The following is a 27571-nucleotide window of genomic DNA, read 5'->3' as shown; positions in this document are numbered from 1 at the left end:
TGAAGGGGACCGCTTCGGTTGTATTGGTTAAGCGCTCGTAGGAGAGAGGATGGAGGTGAAAAATAAAAAATAATTGGGCAGAACCGACATTGTTAGCGCGTCATCCACGCGCCATGTGGAGATTTCTACTTAGTTTTGGCATGATTTTTTTTTTTCCATCAAGTTATATTCATATTTTTTAAGTTTATAAATTAGAAAAAAAAATTAAACTAAACGATTATAAATTGTTTTTATAATGCATTAAATTAACCCATTAAGTAATCGACATTACAAAAAAATAAATTAATTTAAAATATGATATAATAATATAATATAAATAATAAATATAAATAATAAAATTTAAAATTTTAATAATTATTATATATATTTAATAAAATAAAAAATAAATTTTATATTTTTATGTAAATATAAATTTTATATACAATATTAAAAAAATACATAAATTTTAATATTTTAATCACACAAAGACATAAATTATCCTATCACTGTTGCAACTAATCTCCTGCGATTGCTCCTACTAGTTACACTTTCTAACTTCCTACGTGGATCCAGCTCATTGTATCGATTTCGACCTTGGTTACTTACGACTTGGCGTACATGATACCTTGCATTAACCAATCGTATAGTCCCACCTGTCACAATCAGCTTCTGATGTCGGTGGGTACCGGTTTCTCCCTTCTTGAGATTGTAACCTGTACAAATATGTGGGAGACTGCCGAATGAAAGTGTTGTAACCTTGCTAGGGCCCACTAATCAAGTAGCCATATGTAATTTCACCGTTGATCCGATCGTTCTTTTGGCGGCTACCCATTGAAGCTGACCATAGCCCCCACCATTTCTTTTCCGTCCTTTTTGTTTTATTATTTATTGGGTAATATGAAATTTTGCTCTTTTTCGGGTAAAATTTTAATTTGTCTTACAAGATAAATACTGTTTCATGTCTGTTATTTACATTTTTTTCTTAAAATATGTTATTATTTAGTTAAAGTTGTGCATATAAATAAAAATTCATTTAGATTTGGTCTGATGAATAGTTTTATTTTTTATTTACTTTTAAATAAAGTTTGCTATTAAATGTATTTTTTTTTAACTTTCTACTATTTGATTGATTTGTATGTAAATAGGCAGCCAACACCATGTTCGGCATCATAAAAAAATAGGAAAAAAAATAAAAGTAATGCTGATTTTGAATTTTTAGGAGATATTCATTTATAATATAAAAAAATATTATAACGGATTTATTAATTTTAATATTAAAAAAATTTAAAGAAAACTTTGAAATATCTTGAAAAAAATAAAATTTTTAATTTTTAAAAGTATTTAAAAAAATTTTACATTATTTTTTATTTTTTAATTTTAAAATGCCACAAGCCTATTTACATTCATTTTTTTTATAAAAGTTACATAATTTAAAATTAATAAAATCATATATATATATTAAAATATATATTATATTTAAACATAAATTATAATATAAAAATTTTGTATTTTATATATATTTAATATCGATCAAATATAACATAAATATAGGAACTATCGTAAGTATTACGTAAGAAAGTTCAAACTCAACTTTTACAAAATTGAAATGAGAATAAATTTTAGTAACAAAAGCAAAACTGGTTTTGGAAGTGCAGTGTGTTGTGGAATTAATAGTTGGGCAGACAGGTGGTCTTCAATGATTAATCCTACCCTGTTTTGACTTTTTTTACACCTGAATAGTTAAAAGAGAACTTTGATTTTTTGGTTAACTGATTAAAAAAAAATTTCAGAACACACGAAAGTTTTAATCATATTTCTCCGTCTCCAAAATATTTATCATATGAAATTAATATTTTTATTTTAATATATTTAATATTAAATTTTAAATATTTTATAAAATTAAAATTTTTTATTTTTTAATATAAAAAATAAAAAATCATAAAAATAATTTTAAAATATAAAAATAAAACTTTTAAATATTAAAAAAATATAATTTTGAGATATCTCAAAAAATAAGATGAACAAAAAAAATAGAGAGATTTTTAGTCTTATCTCTTATCTGATGAAAAAAATAAAAATTGTGATTTAATTTAATTAATTTATATAATTATATTTAAAAAATTAAATTTAATAATTTTAAAATTTTATATTTTTAAATTGAGATATCATTTATATAAAAAAAACAGAATAAAAAAAGGAGATGACGTTTAAAATTGAAAATTAAAAAATAAAATAAAATAAAAAGTGAAGATATTTTTAAATCTTTTTTCATAGCATAAAATATTGGAATATTTATAATGTAACAGAAAAAAAAATTAAAGAGCAAAGAGAGAGAATGTGTATTGTCTATTTTAATAAGAACTTTTCATGAGTTGAAGTATCCAATAACCCCATACTCTCCAATCACAGACCACCACCTTCTCCCTCTGCTTTTTTCTGTTTCTCTTCCTAATTTGGTTCTTCTCTCTCTTCCCCCAAAGATTTTAACAAATTTTAGATTCATTCCTTGAAGCTTGGTAGCTTTGCTTTTTGAGCTTGGTTTGCCCTTTTTTTTTTCCTTCGCTTCTTTCTTCTCTATTGTTCATTCCTCAGTGTAAAAGGAAGAAACAACAGATCTTTTCTCAGCTTTCCTCGGTGCTTCTCTATTCGATTCAGTTTTTTTTTTTTCCCAATTGGGTTTTCATTTCCAGGCTTTTTTTTGGGTTCACCTGATCAGCTTCTCACTTTTTGCCTAATGGGGTTACCAAGGAAGTTCAAGTTCAGTGTTAGTTTTCAGTTATAAACTACTCAGTATAGCAAAAGAAAAAAAAGTTATTAAGAAAATATTTTCTCATTTCTGTTATAAAATATAGAGAGTTCATATTCCAGTTTCCTTCAATTATTCCTGGGTATTTGCTCTTTTAGTCTTTTACATTTCTTTTGTTGGTAGTTTTGGAAATTCACTGTTTTAGATCTTAATTTGAGTGTTTTTACTTTGAATGGCACTTGATTTTGTAGATTTTCTTTGAAATTCTTGTTTTCTTTTGGAAGTGGGTCTTTTCTAGATTCCTCAGGGATTGCCTACACACTGAAAAAAAGTATTCTGATTCCTTGCAAATGCTTCCTGATTTAACGCAGATATTTTTCCTTTGATGCCCCCTACCCCTCTGCATTTTCCCTTGTCGTTTCTTTCTCTGTTTTTGCCCTGTTTTCAATGCTATAACCGAAATTCCATTCTCAAAGTGATCAATCATCTGAAACGATCAGTGAATTCGGAACTTTGTTTGAATAAAACTTTCATGTTTTGGTAGTATTTTGTGCTTAAATTTGATGTTATGAAGTGGGAAATGGAAATTCTGTCGCCGACATCTTATCTCTCTAGCACAAATTGGTTTATTGAAGAGGGTAAGAGCACGAAATGGACATCAGCAGAGAACAAGATATTCGAGAATGCCTTGGCGGTCTACGATAAGGATACTCCTGATCGCTGGCAGAAAGTGGCTGCGATGATCCCGGGAAAGACGGTAGGAGATGTAATCAAGCAGTATAGAGACTTAGAAGCTGATGTTAGCAGTATAGAAGCTGGGCTGGTTCCAATTCCTGGATACAACACCTCTCCATTCACATTGGATTGGGTGAATAGCCATGGCTATGATGGATTGAAACAGTCATATGTACTTGGTGGAAAGAGATCTTCATCAGGCAGGCCTGTGGAGCAGGAGAGGAAGAAGGGGGTTCCTTGGACAGAAGAGGAGCATAAGTATGTTTTTGCCTTGAAATTTGTTCTGCTTATATTATTGATTTAAATGCTGTTCAATGACAGTGAAAAATTCTAGCAATTTATGACAAATTATAATTGTACTAATTCTTTTAATGACCTTCATTTTCTGTTTGTATCAGCCATACTTTCAGTTTTATATGTAACATGTAATAAATCTATTATAGCGATTTTAGTTGAGATGTTTGAGTGATAATTTGCTTAATTAATTTATGTTTAACTTGCATTTTATTGACAAGAGTGTTCATGGATTTTTCACAGATTGTTTCTAATGGGCCTAAAGAAATATGGCAAAGGGGATTGGAGAAATATCTCCCGCAATTTTGTTGTCACTAGAACACCGACTCAAGTGGCTAGTCATGCTCAGAAGTATTTCATCAGGCAGCTTTCAGGAGGGAAGGATAAGAGAAGAGCTAGCATTCATGACATAACAACTGTCAATCTCAATGACACAAGGACTCCGTCACCGGACAATAAGGGAGCTCCTTCACCGGAGCAGTCTTCAGTGCTCATTCAGCAGCCCAATTCTGCTGCCATGCCCAGAACACATTTTCAATGGAATCAGCCTTGCAGTGGGGCAACAATGGCTTTCAATTCAACGCAAGGAAATATGTTAATGTCCTCTCCTTATGGGATTCCCTCCTATGGATTAAAAATGCGGGGGCAGAGTCTGCACAGAAGTGTTGCTCATGAGTCTTATTTTGGACCTCAAAATTTGGTTTTTCAGATGCAGTCGGCACAGCAATATCCTCAAGGATGAGACAACAACTGTTCCGAATTTCTCTTGGCTAGATAAGCCATGTCTTCCTTAAGTCGATTAGTATTAGCTGTCTTTTGTGCTTTTTTACATGGCTGTCTTTTGTGCATGGTTTTATGTGAATATATTATCAAGAACTCGAGTTTAGTCCTTAACCTTCAAACCCGAGGGGATAGGATTGAGTTTTGCTAGGAATTTAGACTGTGAAATATGAAACTTTGAAGGAGATTCTCAAACATGAATTTCCCTTGTATTTAAGATTCTGTAGTTGAATCTGATTGTCCTTTGATCAAATTGCTATGTTATGTGGTGATAGTGGTGAGCTCAGAAGAACAAGCTGGATATTTGTTATGAATAAAGTTGTCTTAGAGTCTAGGAATATGATTTGAAGCATAAGAGAAGATTACCCAAAGATAATATTGGAGTCCATGATATATGCATCACCAAGTACGGTTGGAACTTGAAATTGCAGGCTCACATGAAGAATGAAGTTAACGAATAAGCATCTACAATCAGAAGTTGAAAGTTTCGACTGTTTTAGGCATGACTGGTTGTAAATATTTTAGAAATGTTTGTTTTCACGTTTTTAGATGTTAATCAATCTAGTTGTTGACTTTTGGCAGCTCCATGTTGTAAATCTTGGTCATTAGATTCAAACCAATGATTCCAAATTTCCAAGAGTACATGAAACTTCAAAATTTACTGCTATGCCTGAAATCAAGGGCAAAAGTTATAATCTATAAGTTGCAAGGTTTTCAAGGTAGGTAACTGCACATTTTTGAACTGGTTTAGATACTCCATTATTTTAGTGAACAAAAGTTAAATATAGCCCACTGGATACTCGAACTCAAATTGGCTTGAGTCATAGGGCACTTGTTTTGGAATTTCATAGTATAAGATTGCCCGCTTCACTATTCAAACTTCTTTAGACTATTGCACTACCCCATTTTCGTACACTTCGGATGGCCTACTTGACTGTTCCTAACCTACAAATCTTAGTCGAGGCTGACTCCGATTTCCACTAACTTAAGCATCATATTCTTGAATACTTCTTTCATTCTTGGTAACCCAATGAGATCTTTATTAAGAGATCCTTTTCCATAAGAGGAAGGTTCCTGCTTAAAGTATATATTATTGGTTACACTAGGAGAATATAGCGTATAAAAGCAAGATTCAGGTCAGATTACCCTGTTGATTTCCTAGCTTATTTATATAATTTGTGGTTCATCTTTTGTTGTAAAACCCTTTTAAAGTATGCTATTTAAGATATCTCTTTCCTTTGATCTTCCATTTGCTCAACCTATAAAGCACAGACATGCATAATCGCGTGACCTTTTCGATATGTCGAATACATATTGAATTTAGTCAAATGAGACAAAAAAAAAAAAACAATTCTTATGCAGATAATGATATTTTATGTTATTTTATTATCGTGTTTATCGTCAGTTTTTCTTCACTTAATGTTGCTCATATAATTTTTAGCAAATGATTATAATATATAAAATATTTTTTATTGTCATAGCCGTGATCTAATTTTCTAAAAATTACTACGTTCTCGCATTCATATGGTGTAGAATTCATATATCGTGTATGTGTCTATGATTCATAGAGCTCAACTGATCTTGTTAAGCCTATGAAATCATCATGATTTTGTGATACTAAGCGTACGGATGAAATCAACTTGATTAATAAAATAAAGATTCCACTTGTTTCTAAATCTTAAGCTCAAATTATGAGCTCCTTCGTGGAGACAAACCATTAAAGCTTTTCGTCAGGTAGAAAACAGTTTCTTCACCTTTTCCCTTAATCACAATAAAAGATTCCTTTTATAGTGGAAATTCCATTGACCTCAAAATTTTCTTTCATTCTTTGAGAAAAGAAAAGGAATCTTCTCCCTAATCAAGTGCTGATTTGAACTAATGATTTTGATCATTTAGTAAGACAAAGCAACAATGATGATGAACTAATACATCCATAAAGTTCATTGAAGTAACCCCATTTCCCTTCATCTAATCAAGTTGGGTTTAAACTCCTTTTTCTCTCAGTGAAACATAAAAAATCTGCTTATGAATCAATTGTGGCATTGAACGGAGTTCAAAACAACAATGATGATGGATCAATCAAAAGTAACTTAATTATAAATGTCAATAAACATTCAACTTATTAGTTGCCTCCATGGCCATGATTGTTTAACTTTACATTTCTTTTTCCCTTCCCATCTGTGTTCACACACGCACACAGATACTCCGCACTGACATGCAGTGACACTGTCGCCATATCTGATTGTGGGTTTAATCATGTGACTATTTGTATGTAGGGCATTACTGCAAGTTCTTGTAGCTCTTTATTTTGTTCATGTGTTTGTATTTCAACATAAATGACAAATGGTAAAATCAAAGTTCAATTCCGTGTGCTATTCCCATTCCTCATACCTTTTCTTTAAGTTGTCATTTAGTGTTTTGTTAGTACTAGCTTCTGTTTTTTACTATGCAGAAGGCACCCACCCAAAGTGGCTGGCATATTGTAATATTCAGACCCACACAACAAGCAAAGAATACAGGGAGGACATGACCCAAGATGGTCGTCCCCTTGCTTGGCACAGGGAAAGGAACTATAAGGGCTAGTATTTGAATTCTAGAATTGAATGTATAAATCAATTAAGTTAAATTTGAGGTTTTTTAAAGTTGGATTGACTAAACTGAGATTCATCTTTTTTTAAAGGAAAAGTCTTTCTGCAAGTTGATGGGGGAAAAAAAAAGCACCTTATGACCACATATTATGTCATAACTTAACACTATCGGTTGATCTTGTTTCTATTGTTTTCTGAACATTATTCTGATTCTTCTATTATAATGCTTCTGCTTGGGAAATAAAACTAAAACAACTGATGTTTGTAAGTGTAGCTCTTATCTGCAGCTACATTGACAGGAGGGTATTTATCTAAGCTGGCCCACAACTGATCTGTAATGATGGGGTTTTTTGTTACATTTCAAAGAAAGAAAAAATATGATGGAGGGAAAAAAAAAATCAGATGTAATACTTAGATCTCAGTACCATTAATCAGTGCAGTCAAACCTTACAAGATTGTATACTGTTTCAGGTGAAACAAATTAGAATACAACAATGTATTTTGAGGCATCTTAGGACAATAGAAAATGATAAAACAGAAGGGACATTTATATACCATTGGACATTACCCATTAGTATTATTAGATGGAGTATGGGATTTGGTTAAGAATCTGAGGCGGCATCAGTTCTGTTCCAGAGATTTCTCGTTATTAGGTAAGACCCAAAAATACCCTTTCTTTTGGATCAATTCCATCCTGAGAAATGCATCCACGCATTCTAAGATGTCAACTTGATTTATGCTACTGAAAACACCATAAATCAACATCAAGAAAAAGGAGAGACAGGCCCCCAGACATCATTCACATAATTGTGACTTGGAAACTGTGACAGATTGAAGTGCAACAACAATTTGGTTGAGTTCATTGATGGGCAGCCTTTCAGGACAAGTCCAAAATGGCAAAATCAGGGATGAAATTTGCTCATGGACCAAATGATTTTGCCCTTATTGTTAAAAAAAAAAAAAAAAGAGCAGGCACTGCTGGGCTGGGCCATGAAATCATTTAGCCTAAGGTTTCTCCTTGCTGCATGTCAATCCAAAGCCAAGGGGAAACGATGGATCATATGAATTGTTTCCAGTACTGCTTATTGGCAGCTGTTTGATTGTCCTAAATTGGTAATTGACCCTCAAATTCATAGTCTCCAAAAACTACATCAGTTATTCCCCTACCCTCTGTTCCGGGTAACCAAGCAGCAACCAGAGCATCCACTTTTTCCAAAAGCCATGGCTCTATAACCAAAGGTCTTCCAGATATCAGGATTGCCAATGTGGGGATTCTGTCAGCAACACTACTTAGTAACTCACTTCCATTTAAGGGGATTATTAGCTCCGAATTGTCTCCCGCAGACTCTGCATATGGTTCTTCACCAACAGCTACAATGGCGAAAGAAAAGTTCTGCCCAGCAAAGGTGTCTGGCGAAGGATACTTTTCATAAATCACCTCTGTTTTGTCTCCCATGACTTCTCTGAATGCATCCAAAATTGTTGTGCCTAAAAAGAAATAGAACCATATATTCTTTTTAAAGTAGTGGTATCAGATCAAACCTTGGAGTTAAAATTCGAACAAACAAAGATGTTGAACATTTAAAAGAGAACTCCACATGTTTTCCATTTTTCTCTTTTGTTTTGGGGGATTGGATATGGCGAAGGGGAGCCAAAGTTATTGAAAATAGTATCTAACTTCCTTAAACTGATCAAAACTAGAGTTTCCAAACCAATTACTCAACTGTACTGGGGAGTTAAGGGGGTGGGGTTTAGTAGAGGAGAAGAAAATATGGTTGAGATAATTGCTTACCAATTGTAATCCTGCCACTGCTTCCCTGCCAGTAACGTGTCCACCCCCCACACTGGTATCCGAGATTGTCAGCATGTGTTCCTGCAATAAGAACCCTTTTAACATTTTTCTCCAATGGAAGGAAGGCCTTTCCTGGGTTCTTTCCATTCTTCAATAGAACTAAGGACTTGCGAACGGCTTCACGGGCTAGTTCCCTGTGCAGCTGCAGGAAAATCATCGAGGTGACGGTGAATCTATAAAAGGTTAGAAAATCAACTAAGTGAATCTACAAAAGGTAGAAAATCAACAAAGATTTTTACAAATACTGTAGTATTAGATAAGACATTCAGTATCTACAGCAGCTGACAGCAATAAAATTTGCATTTAAAAGGTCAAACAACTGCAGCCACTTATTGCTCTAGATAATTGGGATCCCCATGGCCGCCTAGTTTAGATGTAGGGAGAGGTGGAGATCCTAGGTTTGGGTCCAAGTGCTCAATAATGGGATACCTTACCCCTATTACCATAAAGGTTTTTGAGCACCCTGAGATCCAGCATTTTCGTCATTGCGTCCTCTTTGAACTTTTCCTCCACACTCAATGATCCTTATTCTAATAGGTTCATGTTTATGTCATTTTATTTCATCAAAGAAAACAAACATAAAACAAATTATTGGAAAATTAATTGGGCAATTGATTTATATACCAATTCTTAAAAAACAAATTCTTGGTATATTTTTAGAACTAGAAAACAATCAATTATATTCCAAGAAATTCAGTGTGGTGAGACATTGGAGAAACTTTTCATAGTCCAAGAAGAGCATATCAATTATGATTGAGGCTAATAACTTAAATGCCGAATTCTAAAAATACTACCTTGCAGCCAACCGTATCTAGCAGAGATCTGTCAGAGAAGGGATATTCAAAAAGACCAGCAACATACTTCACTCTCAGTATTCTTTCAACAGCATCATCTATCCTGGACATTTGTATCTCCCCTGATTCCACCAGGGATGTCAAATCCTCAATAAATTGCTTATATCTAAGAGGCACCATCACCTGCATATGTTTTAGTCAGTTGAGAGTAAATAAAGATATGAATCCAAGAAAGACTCCTTTTTGTTTGGCTCCAAATTATACCATGTCAATTCCAGCATTAATGGCAGTATAAACACAATGGCGATAGTTTGAGCCTCTAGGTTCGCTAAGTCTGTCAAGTGCTTTCCAATCCGAAATCACAAAACCCTGCCACAGAAATTTCCCAAAAGTTTATCTAGATATAAATAAAATTTCCCTATGTGCATGCAATGCAACCTTAGCAAGACTGAAACCAAGTATCACTTATTTAACTGAGCTATTACTCAACCATTTTAACTAAAGATTCTTCATCTATGTGGAACAATTTCAATTCCAGACTTACATAAGTGTAAGTGGATTGCCTCTTCCTCCTCTCTAGAACAATAAGAAAAGAAGAAAACTCCCATTCCAATAAAAAAAAAATGGTGATCGCTGAGGTGGCTAATAGCAACTGAAATGCTATTTAGGATATAGTACAAATAAATTCTCTACCTTAAAACCTAGTTTGTCTTTCAAAATTTCTGTCAAGAGGAAATGATGAACATGAAGTTTACATCCATTCCAACTAGAATAAGATGCCATAACTGTTGAAACTCCCTGATAAAGACAGTCGAGATAAGGTGCCATGTGGATCGTCTCTAAATCATTGTATGATGATATGGTATTTCCCTCATTTATACCCTTTTCTGTACCTCCATCTCCAACAAAATGCTTGGCACATGCAATAACATTGTATCTGGAATCAAATAAGTAAATCATTAAGTTCCAATGATATTGCATATGTTAGATAAGTGCTAAACAGGAATTTATTAGAAATATATATTGTGCATGACAGGCAGAGGTGAAAAGATGATTAAAGATCCTGCCAAGTTCTTATGAAAACGAAACTGTAAACCGACACAGTATATTATAAAATGATGTGACAAGGGAAAGACCTTGATTCATACATGCTTTAGTTGAAATGAAATGCTTTATTGCCCATGCTTTGATGGCATCTGTTGAACAGATATTTTTAGATTTTCCTTAATCTCTAACAAGTCTAAGACTCTAAAATTTAGCAAGATTTATAATGGAAATATTTTGTTTTTGAAACTAATCAAATTGAAAATGAGTAGGCAAAACCTTCCAGCTACAAAAGGATAGCCCTTGGGATGTCCCACCGGTGGCTGTCCCTGTAAACCTGAAATAATGGAAGTCATCTTTCTAACAATGTTAGTGTCTTCACTGAAACTCTCATAGCATCTTCCCCATCTAGGATCTCTGCATACCTGTCACAACCCAATGAACAAAACTGCTCAGACAAATTGGTTTTCTAGAGTCAAAATAAAGCTTCAGATAAAAGAATATAATGAACAGATAATCCAATATTACATGGAACTTGTAATTTGAGCACTAATATGATATCAAATATCCAGTTAAGAGTCACAAACAAGCATTTGGTTCATCTGATTTTCAATTAAGACATGATTGATTATTGAAATGTTCAAGTATGCACCAAGACTGAGCTTCAGAAGGCTAAAACATTACTATCATTCCTTATAGGAAATAACTTGGAAAATTGAAAGCAAATATGATATTTCATGGCAGTAAAAGGAGCTACAGCAACTTAAAGCAGGGAAAAAAGTTTCCTTTACTATTCATATTTTTGCAATACGGACAAAAGAAGTTTAATTGTCATTATTGAAGTAAATTATTGGTATTCTATTCGATTTCACATCAGAAGTCAATTTAAGGAATGCAACCACTTCAAAAAAAAGAAGATTTGACCAATTACATTTATAACGACTTACAGCGACACAGGGAGCAAAGCTAAAGTGAATGCCACTTGCCCTGACTTCAAGAGCTACTGCAGCTCCAATCCTTTGAACCAAATCTGCATCTCTATTGCAATTTTCAAAAACTAATTAGAAATTTAGGAAATATTGATACCATATTTTTATTAGTCCCTACCTTTTCTTCAAATTAACCGGTATTTGCTGTTAAAAGGAGACATAAAAAGAAAGTTAAATGTATTCTTCTGATAAGTGATTAGTCTAGTTTATTTTAGATCGAAACTCTTTTTCCTCCCCCTTCCCCCTCCATTTTCCTATATGACTTGGGGAAATTTGTATCAAAATCTTCATGTCTTTGGTTTTATCAGCATTGTGATTGATAAAAACAGAATGGTTATTCATAATTCAACTTTGGGGTTAAAGATGCAACTTACCTCGTGGCTCCAAGGCCAATATTGTGAGGAAATATAGTGGCACCATAGAATCTGTTATTACCATGAACCGCATCAATCCCATATATAAGGGGTATTCTAAGCCTTGAATCAAGTGCAGCCTGCTGAAACCTGTCAACCTTATCTGCCCAATCGGATGGCATTGCTTTCTCTAAAGGCCCTTTTCCTGCACCACTGATCATACCGCCTACAAAATATATAGTCCACCAATCATTGCATGAAAAAGAAAAAAACCTGAAAAGAACATAGAAATAGATGTTAGGAAAATGGGGTCCAGTCCCATGTAAGTGGTTTTGGACCAAGTAAAGGTCATTGGCCTTGATCTTTTACTTTACACAGAACCCTAGCTACTTAATAAAAAGAGGTGGGGTTGTTTAAGGTGTGTGTCGACAACCAAGCAGAGAAAGAAGAAAAGCCAGGAAAAGCAGAGAGAGAAAAAGGAGAAGGGAGAGTTGGTTAAACGGAAGTCGATCCGTGGTCCGATTGAGTTGAAACCTTGTCAGGAGGTTTATGATTCAGAGTTATACATTCTGAACGGTGAAGATCGGGTTTGAAGCTCTCTAGGAAAAAATCCAGGGTGTATTTGTTGAGTCACTTATTTGGTGAGATTTCTCCAATTGTTTCTCTAGTTGTTGATTAACTCTAGTTTTAGCTAGAGAAGAATTTTGTATAACTATTATTTGATAGTGAAGATTTTTCTGGTGGCCCGTGATTTTTTCCTCTACACTGGAGGGTTTTTCACGTAAATCTTGGTGTGCTTTATTTTTCCTGCGCATTTGATTATTGATTATTGTCTATTGCTTCTGTATTGTTGTGATTATTGCTTCAGGCGCAACAAGTGGTATCAGAGCGAGAGTTATTTTGAGACATCGATACAGAAGCAACCCAGGATAGAAGTAAATTCTGTTTGAGATCATGGAGGGTGATACAGGTTCCATGATAAAATTGACAGCATCAAATTATTCAATTTGGAAGCCTATGATGGAAGATCATCTATACTGCAAAGATTTGTATGAGCCAGTATTGGGTGATTCGACTAAACCAACAGATATGAAAGATGAAAGCTGGAAAAAGCTAGGTAGAAAGACGCTGGCTACAATCAGAAAATGGGTTGATATCAGCATGTTTCATCATGTAGCGCAGGAGTCAGATGCTCACATTGTTTGGGAAAAATTGGCAGCATTGTATGAGAGAAAAACAGGTATGAATAAAGTTATGCTTGTCAAGAAGATTGCAACTTTACAGTACAGGGATGGACGATCTGTTACAGAGCACTTGAGTGATTTTCAAGATATATTTAATCGGATGACTACTATGGAACTTAAGATGGATGATGAAATGAAGGCATTATTTCTTTTGGGTTCATTGCCAGACAGCTGGAATACTCTAGTTGTGATTGTTCTTAATTCAGCTCCTGATTATAAGGTGACATTGGAGATGGTAAAGGACAGTATGCTTAATGAAGAAGCGAGGCGAAAAGATGTAGACCCTGAGAATCAAGCTCTGGTCACAGAGAACAGGGGTAGAAACATCGACAGAGGTCAGGACTCAAAAGGCCGTGGTAAGTCTAAACATAGATCCAAGTCTAGAGGTAAAGTGAAGTGTTTCCATTATGGTAAGGCGGGTCATATAAAATGAAATTGTAGAATCTTAAAGCAAGAGCGAAAAGATGAGAAAGGCAAGAGTTCAGATGATGGCAATGTTGCAGCAGTGAATTCAGATAGTGATTCAATTACTTTGATTTGTACACATGGTGATTGTAATCATGTTAGTGATCCCGGTATTGAGTGGATAGTTGACACAGGAGCGGCATATCATTGTGTTCCTAAGAGAGAGTTGTTTACAACTTACAAAGCAGGAGACTTTGGTTGTACCAAGATGAGAAACAAGAGTGTGTCACAGATTATTGGGATTGGTGATATTGTTGTACAAACCAGTACAGGCTGCATGTTGACTTTGAGGGATGTCAGACACATTCCAGATATGAGAATGAACTTGTTTGCTATTAATGTCCTTGATAAGGAGGGATATGAAAGTCGACAAAAGAATGGACAGTGGAAGCTTCTCAAAGGATCTATGGTAGTTGCAAGGGGAAAATTATGCTGCACAATGTATAAGACATGGATGCAATTGAACGGTAACCAGGTAAATACCGTTGAAAATGATGCTTCAGCAAACTTGTGGCACAGGAGGCTGGCACATATGAGTGAAAAAGGGTTACAGGTTTTGGCAAGGCACTCTCTCATTCCCTTGACCAAAGGTATGTCTCTCGATTCATGTGATTATTGTTTGTTTGGTAAGCATCATAGAGTTTCTTTTCGTAAAAGTTCTCAGAGAAAAGAAAATAGATTGGAATTAATTTATTCTGACGTATGTGGTCCCATTGAAGTTGAGTCATTAGGTGGTAGCAGATATTTTGTTACTTTTATTGATGATGCTTCACGTAAGACTTGGGTGTATATGTTGAAATATAAAAGTCAGGTACTGCAGTATTTTCAAAAATTTCATGCCATAGTTGAAAGGATGACAGGGTTACCCTTGAAGTGTATTCGAACTGATAATGGTGGGGAATACACATCTAAAAGCTTTGAAGAGTATTGCTCAAAGCATGGGATCAGGCATGAGATGACAGAACCTGGAACACCGCAGCATAATGGTATAGCTGAAAGAATGAATCGCACCATTGTGGAAAAAGTCAGATGTATGTTGAGGATGGCAAAATTACCAAAGCCATTCTGGGGTAAAGCAGTCAACACAGCTTGTTATTTACTTAACAGGTCACCATCAGTTCCTTTGGGCTTTGACATTCCAGAAAGAGTGTGGACAGGAAAAGATGCTTCATACTCTCACTTAAAAATTTTTGGGTGTAAAGCATTCATGCATGTGTCGAAAGAGCAGAGATCAAAGCTTGACAGTAAAGCTACACAGTGTGTGTTTGTAGGATATGGTGATGAGGAATTTAGCTACAGGGTATGGGATCCAGTAAAGAGAAAGACAGTCAGAAGCAGAGATGTGATCTTTCATGAAAAAGAAACCATAGCAGATCTTGAGAAAAATGAGAAGACTACACGAGTTACTGTTGAGTGTGATGTTTCAACACCGACAGGGATTTCACAGGAAAGAGCCACAGATGGTGAAAATGAGCCAGAAACAGAACTTGGGGATATGGATGAGCCAGCTACAGTTGGTGATGAGCCAGATGCTATTAGTTTTGAGCAGGGAGAGCAATCCTCTCTACCTGAGAGTGTTGAGCAGGGGGAGCTACCTTCGGCATCAAGTGATGTAGAGTCTCAGCCTAGGAGATCTACTAGAGAGCGCAGACCATCTACCAGGTATCCAAGTTCAGATTTTATTTTAGTTACCAGTGAAGGGGAGCCAGAAAGCTTTCAAGATGTGCAGGCTACTCCGGATAGAGAGCACTGATTAAAAGTAATGAAAGAAGAGATGGAGTCATTGCGAAAGAATGGTACTTATGATCTTGTTAAACTTCCAACAGGAAAGAGGCCATTAAAGAATAAATGGGTGTTCAAGTTGAAAAAGGATGGTGACAAACTAGTGAGGTACAAAGCTCGATTGGTAGTAAAAGGTTTTTCTCAGAAATCAGGCATCGATTTTGATGAGATTTTTGCTCCAGTTGTAAAAATGAGTTCTATTCGAGTGGTACTGGGATTGGCAGCTAGTTTGAATCTTGAGCTTGAGCAACTTGATGTTAAAACTGTATTTTTGCATGGTGATTTGCAGGAGGACATTTATATGAATCAGCCTGAGGGTTTTGAAGTGAAAGGGAAAGAGTACTTAGTTTGCAAATTGAAGAAAAGCTTGTATGGCTTGAAACAAGCTCCGCGACAGTGGTACAAAAAGTTTGATTCTTTTATGGTGAGTCATAGCTATAAAAGAACAGCAGCGGATTCTTGTGTGTATATTAAATAATTCTCTAATGGTAACTTCATTATCCTATTATTATATGTTGATGATATGTTGATTGTAGGACAAGATGCTAGTATAGTTTGCAGGTTGAAAGAACAATTGTCTAAGTCCTTTGATATGAAGGATTTAGGTCCAGCAAAGCAGATTCTTGGTATGGATATTATCCGAGATAGGAGAGCTGAAAAGCTGTGGTTGTCACAGGAAAAATATGTTGAACGAGTGCTTGGTAGATTCAACATGCAACATGCTAAATCAGTTAGCAGTTCACTTACCAACCATTTTCATCTAAGTAAGAAATCTTGTCCAGTGTCTAAGGAAGAGCAACTAGCTATGTCTAGTATTCTTTATTCTTCTGCAGTCGGTTCTTTAATGTATCTTATGGTTTGTACAAGGCCTGACATTGCTCATGCAGTTGGTGTAGTGAGCAAATTTCTTTCTAATCCAGGGAAGGTTCACTGGGAAGCAGTAAAATGGATTTTTAGATATTTGAGGGGTACCTCAAAAATGTGTTTGACTTATGGAGTTTCACAACCAATTCTAGAAGGGTTTACTGATGCTGACATGGCAGGCGATCTTGATGATAGAAAATCTACTTCAGGGTATTTGTTCACTTTTGCAGGAGGAGCTGTATCTTGGCAGTCTAAGTTACAGAAGTGTGTTGCTTTGTCAACTATAGAAGCTGATTATATTGCAGCAACTGAAGCATGTAAAGAAATGCTTTGGATGAAACGTTTTCTTTTTGAATTGGGGTTGAATCAGAAAGAGTATGTGGTATTTTGTGATAGCCAGAGTGCTTTAGATTTGAGTAAGAATACCATGTACCATGCTAGAACAAAGCACATTGATGTTAGATATCATTGGTTACGTTTAGTGATTGAAGAACAGCAGATGCTATTGAAGAAAGTCCATACTGATAAAAATGTGGCAGATATGTTGACTAAGATACTTCCCAGGGAAAAGCTTGAGCTTTGCAGTAACTTGGCCGGAATGAGTTCCCTGGCCAAGGTAAGTTCCAAATGAAATTGTTATGGTGATGAATCTCCTTCTAATGGGACTGGAGGGGGAGATTGTTAGGAAAATGGGGTCCAGTCCCATGTAAGTGGTTTTGGACCAAGTAAAGGCCATTGGCCTTGATCTTTTACTTTACACAGAGCCCTAGCTACTTAATAAAAAGAGGTGGGGTTGTTTAAGGTGTGTGTCGACAACCAAGTAGAGAAAGAAGAAAAGCCAGGAAAAGCAGAGAGAGAAAAAGGAGAAGGGAGAGTTGGTTAAACGGAAGTCGATCCGTGGTCCGATTGAGTTGGAACCTTGTCAGGAGGTTTATGATTCAGAGTTATACATTTTGAACGGTGAAGATCGGGTTTGAAGCTCTCTAGGAACAAATCCAGGGTGTATTTGTTGAGTCACTTATTTGGTGAGATTTCTCCAATTGTTTCTCTAGTTGTTGATTAGCTCTAGTTTTAGCTAGAGAAGAACTTTGTATAACTATTATTTGATAGTGAAGATTTTTCTGGTGGTCCGTGGTTTTTCCCTCTACACTGGAGGGTTTTTCACGTAAATCTTGGTGTGCTTTATTTTTCCTGCGCATTTGATTATTGATTGTTGTCTATTGCTTCTGTATTGTTGTGATTATTGCTTCAAGCGCAACAATAAAAGCATATGCCTTAAGGTTAGAGTGAAATTATCTTATTTCAGGATGAATTGGGATTTGAGTAGTAACACATGTAGAGTTTGAACTTTTGGCTTTTAAGAAGTGTCTAGCATGTAATTTGCATGGATCATGTTCATGTAAAAGTAGGTGAGGATAGTACCGATGGAGAGGTCTCTAACATCAGAGAAAGTAGCAACACAGAGCTCGATTTGGGTCATTTGACCAATCTTTTCTTGCAGGGTCATCCGAGTAACAAGGTCTTTGATTCGATCTTCTATTGGGGCATTTGGGTTCTTGTAAATGCAACTTGTCTCCTCTACTCCATTCACCTCTACCGACTACGCTCTAAGGCAAAAGCAGACAGAACTGGAAATGGAAGTGAAAGCAGATGAGAAGAAATGTTTCTATGCTTTGACTTGTATTGGGTGGTTTTTAAATAAAAATTATTGAAATGTGGAAGATGGCAAGAGATTTACGCAAAGGCCAATATGAGTTTGGTGACATGCTAATTCTATTAAGTATAAAATTAAAAAAAAAAAAGAAAAAAGCGAGAAATCGACAAATGGTGGTAGTTATAAATATATGGGGAAATAGCAATTTGGTACCTCAATTTTCAATAAATAAAAATTTTGGCTCTCGAATTAATAATTTATTCAAGTTTTGCCATTTGAACTTTTCATTTACTAACATCCTTGTTTATACCATAATAGTTAGCATTAGTTGGAGTCTGGATTTGGTTACGACCTGAAGAGGCAGTGATTTTATGCCTTGAGATCTCTATTTATGACGGGACCTGGAACAACCCTCCATTTTTATCAATTCCATTCGGCAAACACCCCTTAAATCACCATCAACATCACTGGTGTAATTATGATTTTGGAAACAGAAGAGGAGAATTCAGGTGGAATGACAATGTGGTTGAGCACACTTATTTGCAGCATTATACAGAGGAAGTCCAAAAGCATATAATAACTTTACTAAATGGATGTTTCTTCCTTAATTATTGATAAGATACACACCATTGGCATGCCATGAAGTTATTTAGTCAACAGGTTTCTCCTTATTGCATGTCAATCCAAAACCGAGAGGAAACAAAGGGTCATAAGAATTCTGTCCGGCATTGATTGGAAGCTGTTTGATGCTTCTGAACCATGTCATTGGCAGTCGACCCTCATTCAAAATCTCCGAATACGACATCTGTTATTCCCCTTCCTTCACTTCCAGGCAACCAAGCAGCAACTAAAGCATCCACTTTTTCCAGAACTGACGGCTCTAAAACTACAGGTCTTCCAGATATCAGGATTGCCAATATGGGGATTCTGTCAGCAACTGAACTGATTATGTCACTTCCATTGAAGGGGATTACAAGCTGTGGGTTGTCACCAAAGGTTTCAGCATAAGGTGTTTCACCTACAACTACAATGGCAAAAGAGAAGTTCTGTCCTGCTAAGGAGTCTGGTGAGGGATATTGAGCATAGATCACCTCTGTTTTGTCCCCTACAGCTTCTCTAATAGCATCCAAGATGGTAGTGCCTAAAAATATAAACCCATCAATACAATGCCTACATAAACTGAGAATACAAATCATATTGCTTGTTGCAGCTAGGTTATTATCAGTTGGAAGATACAAAAGCAAGCATAATAAATTCATGCAATCCTTTTATCAAATATTTTATGTGAGTGAAAACTGAGTATCAAGAGTCTATGCATGCATTTTGTTGACAAATGGAATGGCTGCGGTTATGACAGATGATCGACTAATCTACTATCAGAAAGCAAAGAGAAGAGAAAAAATAGAAAGAAAACAGAAAGCACAAGATGAGAAAATTCTGGGGTGGGAGGTCTGGTATGAACATATGGGCCATATAACTGCTTACCAATTGTAATTCTGCCACTGCCTCCATACCAAGTACCTGTCCATCCTCCACACTGGTAGCCAAGATCATCAGCATGTGTTCCAGCAACAAGAATTCTTTGAGCATTTCTATCTAATGGAAGAAAAGGATTTTCTGGGCACTTTCCATTTTTCAATAGAACCAAGGACTTGCGAACTGCTTCATGTGCTATTTCCCTGTGTTGCTGCAGGAAAAAAAGAGTTGGTACTCAATGTCCTGTCATCCTTTCTCGACTATAAAATCAACAAGGATTTATACAAATAAAGTAGAACTAGGTAACCAAAGGCATTTGGCTTTTTAAAAATAACTAGAGGTAAATAACCTGAAAATATTTACAGTAGACCAGATAAAATATAGAAATGGAATCTTCTTCAGAACATCTATGTAATATATAAATTAGGAAACAGGTTCCAGAATAGCAAATATGCCAAATCTTGGAAAACCTGCTGTGTACTCTACGGTACTAATCCATACACACAAACATAAAATAAATTCTTGGAAAATGTTGAGAAACCACCCTTCAAAAGCTAGAAAATAATCAATTATGTTCCAATAGTTCAGTTTGTTGAGACACTGTAGGACTCTCTGAGTTAGGTGAATACATCAGATGCTGAATTCTTCAAAATTTTCCTTTCAGCCAACAATATCTAGCAGAGATCTATTGGAGAGGGGATATTCAAAAAGACCAGAAACAAACTTCACTCTCAATAATCGTTCAACAGCATCATCTATCCTGGACATCTGTATCTCCCCTGATTCAATCAGAAATGTTAAATCCTCCATGAATTGTTTATATCTGTGAGGAACCATCACCTGAACATTTTCTCAGTCAGTGAATGAAGATATGAATCAAAGAAGATAATTTAATACTAGACTAAAACCATACCATGTCAATTCCAGCATTAACAGCAGTAGAAATGCGGTAACAAGAGTTTGAGCCTCGAGGTTCACAGAGTCGGTCAATTGCTTCCCAATCAGAAATCACAAAACCCTGAACAGAACATTCCCCTGAAATTTAAATATGCTAAATACACTTTCCAACTGAATGCCTTATTATAATAGACACTTCAGGATAAACCTATAGGTCATTTAGGATAGAAAGAATACAATTATGACTCCCTACCTTAAAACCTAGCTCATCTTTCAAAATTTCTGTTAAGAGGAAATGGTCAGCATGAAGTTTACGTCCATTCCAACTGGAATATGATGCCATAATGGTGGAAAACCCCTGAGAAATGCAGTCCAGATATGGTGCCATGTGGATCCTCTCTAAATCATCATATGATAATGTGGTATTCCCCTCATTTATACCCTTTTCTGTTCCCCCATCTCCAACAAAATGCTTGGCACATGCAATAACATTGTTTCTGGAATCAAGCAAAACAAAAAAGTGTATTCCAACAAGTTCCTAATAATGTATACGGCTGTTAATACAGAACAGCAATACAAATATATCTACCTGCCAGCTACAAAAGGATAGCCCTTCGGGTGTCCAACTGGTGGCTGTCCCTGCAAACCTGTAATAATGGAAGTCATTTTTCTAACAATGTCGGTGTCTTCACTATAACTCTCAAAACATCATCCCCATCTGGGATCTCTGCATACCTGTTATAATCCATTAAAACAAATTGTTCAGGAAAACTGCTATTTTGAACTTAACTGAAGTGTCGAGACAAACAGTATAAGGTATAGATACAAAAACAAGAACAGAAGATGTCCTATAGTCACATGGAACTATCATTTTAATGCTTCTGTGATATAGCATATTCCTGTAATAGGGACACATGAAATTTGATGATCAGTGAAGTTGCATTCCTTGTTTAGACTGGTAATTATTGAATCAGGCAAAAACAGTAGAATAGAAGAACGTTTGACCAATTATGTTTATAATGACTTACAGTCACACAGGGAGCAAAGGTATAGTGAATGCCGCTTGCCCTAACTTCAAGAGCAGTTGCAGCCCCAATTCTTTGAGCCAAATCTGCATCTCTATCATATATTTGGAATAATTAGAGATACTGTTACCATATATTAAATAATCTTCCATGAGTCTTTTATTGTCAAAAATTGGAGGAAATAAAGAAGGCTAAGTACAAAAATACCTAGTTCCTTCTAGTTTAACAAATTTTTTTTTAATTTTTTTTTCTGTTTCTTTTTCATTCTAATGGACTTTAAGATTTGGGGAAAATTTATACCAGAATCTTCATTTCTTTTCATTTATCAGCACTGTCATTGATCAAAAACATTAAAATTACCACAACAAAATTTTTTTTTTGGGAGGGGGAGGTGGTCAAAGAAGGAACAAACCTAGTGGCTCCAAGGCCAACATTGTGAGGAAATATAGTGGCACCATAAACACTATTGTTACCATGAACTGCATCAATTCCATATATAAGCGGTATTCCGAGCGGTGACTCAAGTGGTGCCTGCTGCAACCTGTCCACCATATCAGCCCAATCAGATGACAATGCTTTCTCAAACGGCACACTTCCTCCAGCACTCAGTATACTCCCTGCCAAAAAAAGGGCCAATCATTGTTTTCCAATTTTCATAATTGTCAACAAACTACTCGAGAAAATGCCTAAGAGAAAGTATACCAATGGACAGGTCTTTGAGAACAGAGGGAGTGGCGACACTTCTTTCAATCTGTGTCATTTGACCAATCTTTTCTTGTAGAGTCATTCGAGAAAGAAGGTCTTTGACTCGATCCTCTACGGGTACATTTGGGTTCTTGTAAATGCAATCCATTGATGCAATTTGGTTGAACAGAGATGGGTTCAACCAAAAGGAAGAGATGGGATGAGGAAATCTTTCTTTGGCTTTGGCTTAATGGGAAGGTTTCAAATTAGCTAAAAAGCTTGGAATGGGAAGGATTCAGCTGCCTGGGAATATTTAAAATAGTTGCAAATATTGGTATTTATTGGAGTGTGTGGTTCTCCATTCCCTTCCACTGTTCTTGAAAGGTATAGTTTACCTAACCTGTAAATGTTCGGTGTCCTCAGCAATAAACAATTGCAGTTAGTCCGAGTGAAGAGTAAAAGATACTATAACAAATATGCTAACGAAGCCAATGCAAATAGAAAGCAAGACTATGAAATAAATTTCTTGAAGCCTTTCAATTCTGAAAGTCAAAGAAAAACAAAACTACAGATGACATAATGTCTAAAGAATAAAGACTTATCTATGGCTTTCTCAATTGTCTCTCCCTTACCTATCTTATTATGAAATACAAATACTAGAAACCAAATACATATATATATAATATATTGGCAGAACATGAATTGAAAGGTATACAAATGATTCAACCGATTGGCTTTTCCTTTTGCTGAAGCTGGACTGATTGTTTTGGTTTTTCAATGTCAGCTGACTTGTAAAACCTTTTCCAAAACCAGTGCTGCATCCATGCTTTTTCAAGCATTTCATCAATTGGGATACCCTTTGTCTCAGGGAGCATGGCTATGACTGAAACGGTCATTGTGACAAGCCAGGCAGCGAAGAAGAAGAAGATGTAAGCTCGCATATGGCAAAGCATGGTCAGGAATGCTTGAGCTATAATGAAAGTGCAGAGCATATTGGTGGCAACGGAAAAGAAATAACCGGCATTTCGAGTCTCCAGTGGGAAGATTTCACTTGATATTAGCCACCCCAATGGACCCCATGACCATGCAAATCCATTTACAAATACGCAGATCAAAACCACCACAAGTTTGGCTATGGTACCAGATACTTTGTTTGTTGATTTCAAATACTGAAGCAGAATTCCCCCAATTATGCACTGCAAAACAAGGAAATCATAATCTTAATTTGTTTGAAAGCTTTGAATAACTAAAAAAAGCCTATCTTTAACCATAATCTTTGTTTTCTTTCTGAGTTATATAAAGAAGTCTATGCACTAAAATTTCTATCAACTTTTTGTAGTAAATTGAACCCTTGATCAGCCATTGAATCAAAGTGGACCCTTAATTTTTTTCATAATAGTGAATAGATTAAATAATTTAAAACATCACCTGTGCAGCCACCATGATCAGAGCTCCATAAATGAGTAGTTTTTTCCTTCCAGCTTTATCTACACTGAAGATAGCAATAAGTGTAGACAATGAATTGACAGTACCGGTGATCACAGCCGATAAAAGCGACGCATCGGACCCAAATCCCATAGTTTGAAACAACACCGGAGCATAAAACATGACCACATTGATCCCTGTAAACTGCTGGAAAATATGAATAATGGTGCCACAAATCAATGGAGGAATAGTAGGCCGCTTCAATACTTCCCTGTAAGGGTGCTTAATCCTATTGGCAAATTCAGTTGCTCGAATGATTTCTTCAAACTCTTTCTCAACATTATCTACACCCCTGATTTTCTTTAGAGTTTTTAAACCTTCTTCTTTCTTTCCTCTTTCTATCAGACTTGCGGGGGTCTCCACAATTATGAGAGAGCCAGCAAGGAGAATTACGGCTGGTACAGCAGCACCACCCAAAGAAAGCCTCCAACCATATTTTTTTATATTTGCAGTGAAATAATTGACCAGATTTGCAACCAGGATGCCAACAGTGATGAGCAACTGAAAGCAAATATTGAGTCCTCCTCTATATTTTGCTGGTGCAATTTCAGATATGAATAGTGGTACTGCCTGTTTGAACCATGAGATTAATTATAATATATATATATATATATATGTATGTATGTACGTGCTGAAAGGATTGATATTTGATGAGGTTTGAGGCCTTGATGGCTTTACCTGGTTACCGGCTCCGACACCAGCCCCAAGAAAAAGCCTTCCAATAATCAACATAGGGAGGTTCAAGGCTCCAACGTTGAAAAGGGCTCCAAAGAAAAAGAAGACAGAGGCAACTTGCATTGTTAGTTTTCGACCATAACTCCTGCAAAAGACGGATGCAAGACCGCTGGCAACGATGGCAGCGAGGTAGAGGGAGGACGTGAAGAGTTGAAGATAAACGTCATCGAATTTGCAGTAGTTGTTTTCTTTCACGTGGTGCTTTTTAGTGTAAACATTCGGGAAAAACTTTAAAAGGAAATCGTCCATTGATGTTACTCCCCCTGTATATATAGTCACAACAAAATCTTAATAAATGGAAATCTGTGTACAATGTTTAAAACCTATCAAAGTCATGTCGATGTTGCATTCATTAAGAAATCAATCATAAGTTTATTTTGTTTTATTTTTTTGGTTTGACATTAAAAGCGATTAAGATCCAATATTCTATATCACGTTGTTGGTTTATTGATTAAATGAAACAGCATTTGATCTGTTACTGTAATTTACGTCCAAGTTCAAACGAAACCATGTACCTGAAATTCCAATATCATAGCCAAACATGAAGCCACCAAATGCAGCTATGGTGGTGCAAACAAGCACTTGCCAAGTGAGCTTAGCGGGGAATTCCTGACCGCCACCAGAATCAGCCATGACCATGCCACCCGGCATTGTGGAAAAGTACTGAAAACTAGACCTTTAACAAAGGGTTTCAAGGAGCAGGAGAATTCTAAGGGAAATTGCAGAGATATTCAACTTCAGCCAACAACCAAAGCAAATAAAATGAAAATCATTCCGGGATATATATATATATATATATATATATATAATTAGTTAGTACAGAATCAATCCAATCGGATAATAACGATAAATTGTAAATATATCCAATTTGAAACTATAAACTATCAGATTTTTTGCTGACTTCAAATCTTAACAAACTCTAGTAGATAACAAACTCTACTAAATGATGATTATCAGGAACTTTAGTTTTCACTACTTGGGGCTGAATTCTAGGGGAGCTGGCGGAGACCTATCCTTTGGCTTCTTAGAGTTCTATTAATTTTTAATCTTGCTTGTTTTAAGAAAGGGGAATATATTGTTTTGGCCCCTTAAATTTTATACTTTGCCAATTTCTCACTTGTATGTTCAATTTTGATCTCTTTTATTTTTGGATTTATATGATTAATTTGACTGTGGCCTCCCTTTGGCTTCTTAAAGTTTCATTAATCCTTAATCTTTCACATTTAAAAAAATGGAAAAAAATAATAGTTTGGCTTCTTTGATTTATATTCCTAATTGGACCTTAATCCCATGGCTTCTTAAAGTTTTAATCTAAATTTCACATTTAAAAAGAGGGGAGAATACTTTTGGTCCCTCTAAAATTTATAGTTTGCCCACTTCCCACTTTTATGATAAATTTAATAAGTTAATAATACTTTTACTCATAGTTATCGTAACTACATCAAATATTAAATTATTTAAAATTTAAGTCATTCGATTAATGATTCAATCATCGAGTCAATCGGATCAATTATCAATTTAATAAAAAATATTATAAAAAATATAAATATTTTAAAATTTTTGCTCAAGTTATAATTTAATAATTTAACCACAAACTACAAATTTTAAAATATAAAATTCATAGAACAATTAATTACTAATTAGAAATGAAATTACTTAATATTTTATTAAAATCATATTTTATATCTTAATAGTTAGAAATAATATTTATATTTTAATAAATATAATAAATAATAACTAATAAATAATTATAAATAATAATTATTATTTATATTTATTAATGAATAATAATTATTCTTTATATAATAATAAAGAATACTTATTAATTATTTTCGATTATGATCAAATAATTAATCATTTTTATTAATATTTTATTTTTTTATTAATTTTATATATTTTTATTTTTATAATTATTTTTACTTACGGTATCAATTAATACAATTTTTTATTAGATCATTTTTTAAATTATTTATTTTTACATATATCTAATTTTTTTACAATATCATTATTTATATATTTCAAAATATGTCCACATATCATTAATTTATGAGATGCAAAAGTTTTGCATAGTAAAAAATAATAGTTGAGAGATTTATTTATATGAAATAATGATATAAAAGTTTAATTAGATTATTTTTAAAAAGATTTTTTTATATTTTATCTAAATTTATTAGTTGATATTGAATTAATCTGATTTAACAAAAATCACCTGATTTATTAATTTATTACATAATAGTTTAAAAATGTTTAATAGTAAAATTGATCTAATTATAAAATCGAATCAATTTTAACTTTGATTTACCGATTCAATTGATTGAACCGATGATTCAATCCGATTATGATAACTAAAATTTTTAGATTGTTCCGATTAAAGTGTTTTTTTTTTTCAAAGTTTGCTGAGATTTATTATTATCTCATTCTATTTTTTGTTAAAACAATTTTTTTGTATTGATAAAATAATAATTAAAAATGTTCAAATTGCTATATATTTTGCGCATATACTATTAGTTAATATTTTCTTTTATTTTTATTTCCCTTTTATTTATTTATCTAAGTTCATAATTTTTTAAAGTTATGTGATTTTTTTTCTTTTTTTTTTTTATAAAAAATTATTAGTTCATGTATGCAATACTAATTATGATATTTAATAGCTATATTTTTAAACTCTCCTTTAAAGCATAGTTTTTTTATACTAATTATTTTAGCACAATTGTATCATTTTTAATATTATTAAATTACTATTTCATCTTTTAATTAAAAGAAAAAATATAACATAATAAAAAATCAAAATATATGAAAATTAAAAACAAAAAAACAAACAGCCTTGCAAATCAGATCCGGAAAAAAAACAATTTGTTAAAAAAATCAGAACCTACGACCTATCCAGGAAAAAAAAAAGGAAAAAAATAAAAAAAAAATCCTCATCAAACAAAAAAATCAGATCCGTAAATCAGATTTGAAAAAAATAAATCTGCAAAAAAAAAATCTACAACCTACTCTAAAATAAAATAAAAAAAAGAAAAACAATAAAAAACAACATCGTCCTCATCAAGAGGAAGTCACACAAAAAGCACACAATAAAAACAAAAATCAAAAAGAGGTTTCG

At 34.4% G+C, this 27571-nt stretch overlaps 2 protein-coding genes and 2 pseudogenes across 4 annotated transcripts; 1 reads left to right on the top strand and 3 right to left on the bottom strand.

The window, feature by feature from the left end:
• The first annotated feature begins 2298 nt into the window (after nucleotides 1–2298).
• On the top strand, nucleotides 2299–5115 carry LOC111285197 (transcription factor DIVARICATA-like). Its single transcript, XM_022874504.2, has 2 exons — nucleotides 2299–3718; nucleotides 3998–5115. The coding sequence occupies exons 1-2, from the start codon at nucleotides 3294–3296 to the stop codon at nucleotides 4494–4496; spliced, it is 924 nt and encodes a 307-aa protein (XP_022730239.1). The 5' UTR covers nucleotides 2299–3293; the 3' UTR covers nucleotides 4497–5115.
• Nucleotides 5116–7314: 2199 nt separating this feature from the next.
• On the bottom strand, nucleotides 7315–18736 carry LOC111285248 (uncharacterized; annotated as a pseudogene). The gene is made up of 10 exons (XR_016343298.1): nucleotides 18620–18736; nucleotides 17932–18109; nucleotides 12176–12380; nucleotides 11760–11850; nucleotides 11092–11237; nucleotides 10462–10705; nucleotides 10033–10137; nucleotides 9769–9951; nucleotides 8915–9116; nucleotides 7315–8610 (listed from the first exon to the last, which is right to left on the bottom strand). The product of XR_016343298.1 is annotated as an uncharacterized LOC111285248 (transcript).
• Nucleotides 18668–22556, bottom strand: LOC111285699 (uncharacterized; annotated as a pseudogene). The gene is made up of 9 exons (XR_016342638.1): nucleotides 22264–22556; nucleotides 21974–22178; nucleotides 21565–21655; nucleotides 21126–21271; nucleotides 20790–21033; nucleotides 20553–20657; nucleotides 20293–20479; nucleotides 19649–19846; nucleotides 18668–19304 (listed from the first exon to the last, which is right to left on the bottom strand). The product of XR_016342638.1 is annotated as an uncharacterized LOC111285699 (transcript).
• A 138-nt stretch (nucleotides 22557–22694) lies between these two features.
• LOC111286651 (sugar transport protein 2-like) lies at nucleotides 22695–25524 on the bottom strand. The gene is made up of 4 exons (XM_022876733.2): nucleotides 24981–25524; nucleotides 24409–24728; nucleotides 23674–24300; nucleotides 22695–23441 (listed from the first exon to the last, which is right to left on the bottom strand). The coding sequence occupies exons 1-4, from the start codon at nucleotides 25114–25116 to the stop codon at nucleotides 22968–22970; spliced, it is 1557 nt and encodes a 518-aa protein (XP_022732468.1). The 5' UTR covers nucleotides 25117–25524; the 3' UTR covers nucleotides 22695–22967.
• Between the last annotated feature and the right edge of the window lie 2047 nt (nucleotides 25525–27571).

The sequence above is a fragment of the Durio zibethinus genome, chromosome 6 (assembly GCF_047325235.1).
Source record: "Durio zibethinus cultivar Kanyao isolate XHJ-2024 chromosome 6, ASM4732523v1, whole genome shotgun sequence".
Taxonomy (NCBI): domain Eukaryota; kingdom Viridiplantae; phylum Streptophyta; class Magnoliopsida; order Malvales; family Malvaceae; genus Durio; species Durio zibethinus.
The sequence above is the reverse complement of the archived record's forward strand: the minus strand, read 5'-3'. Positions and strand labels throughout refer to the sequence as shown.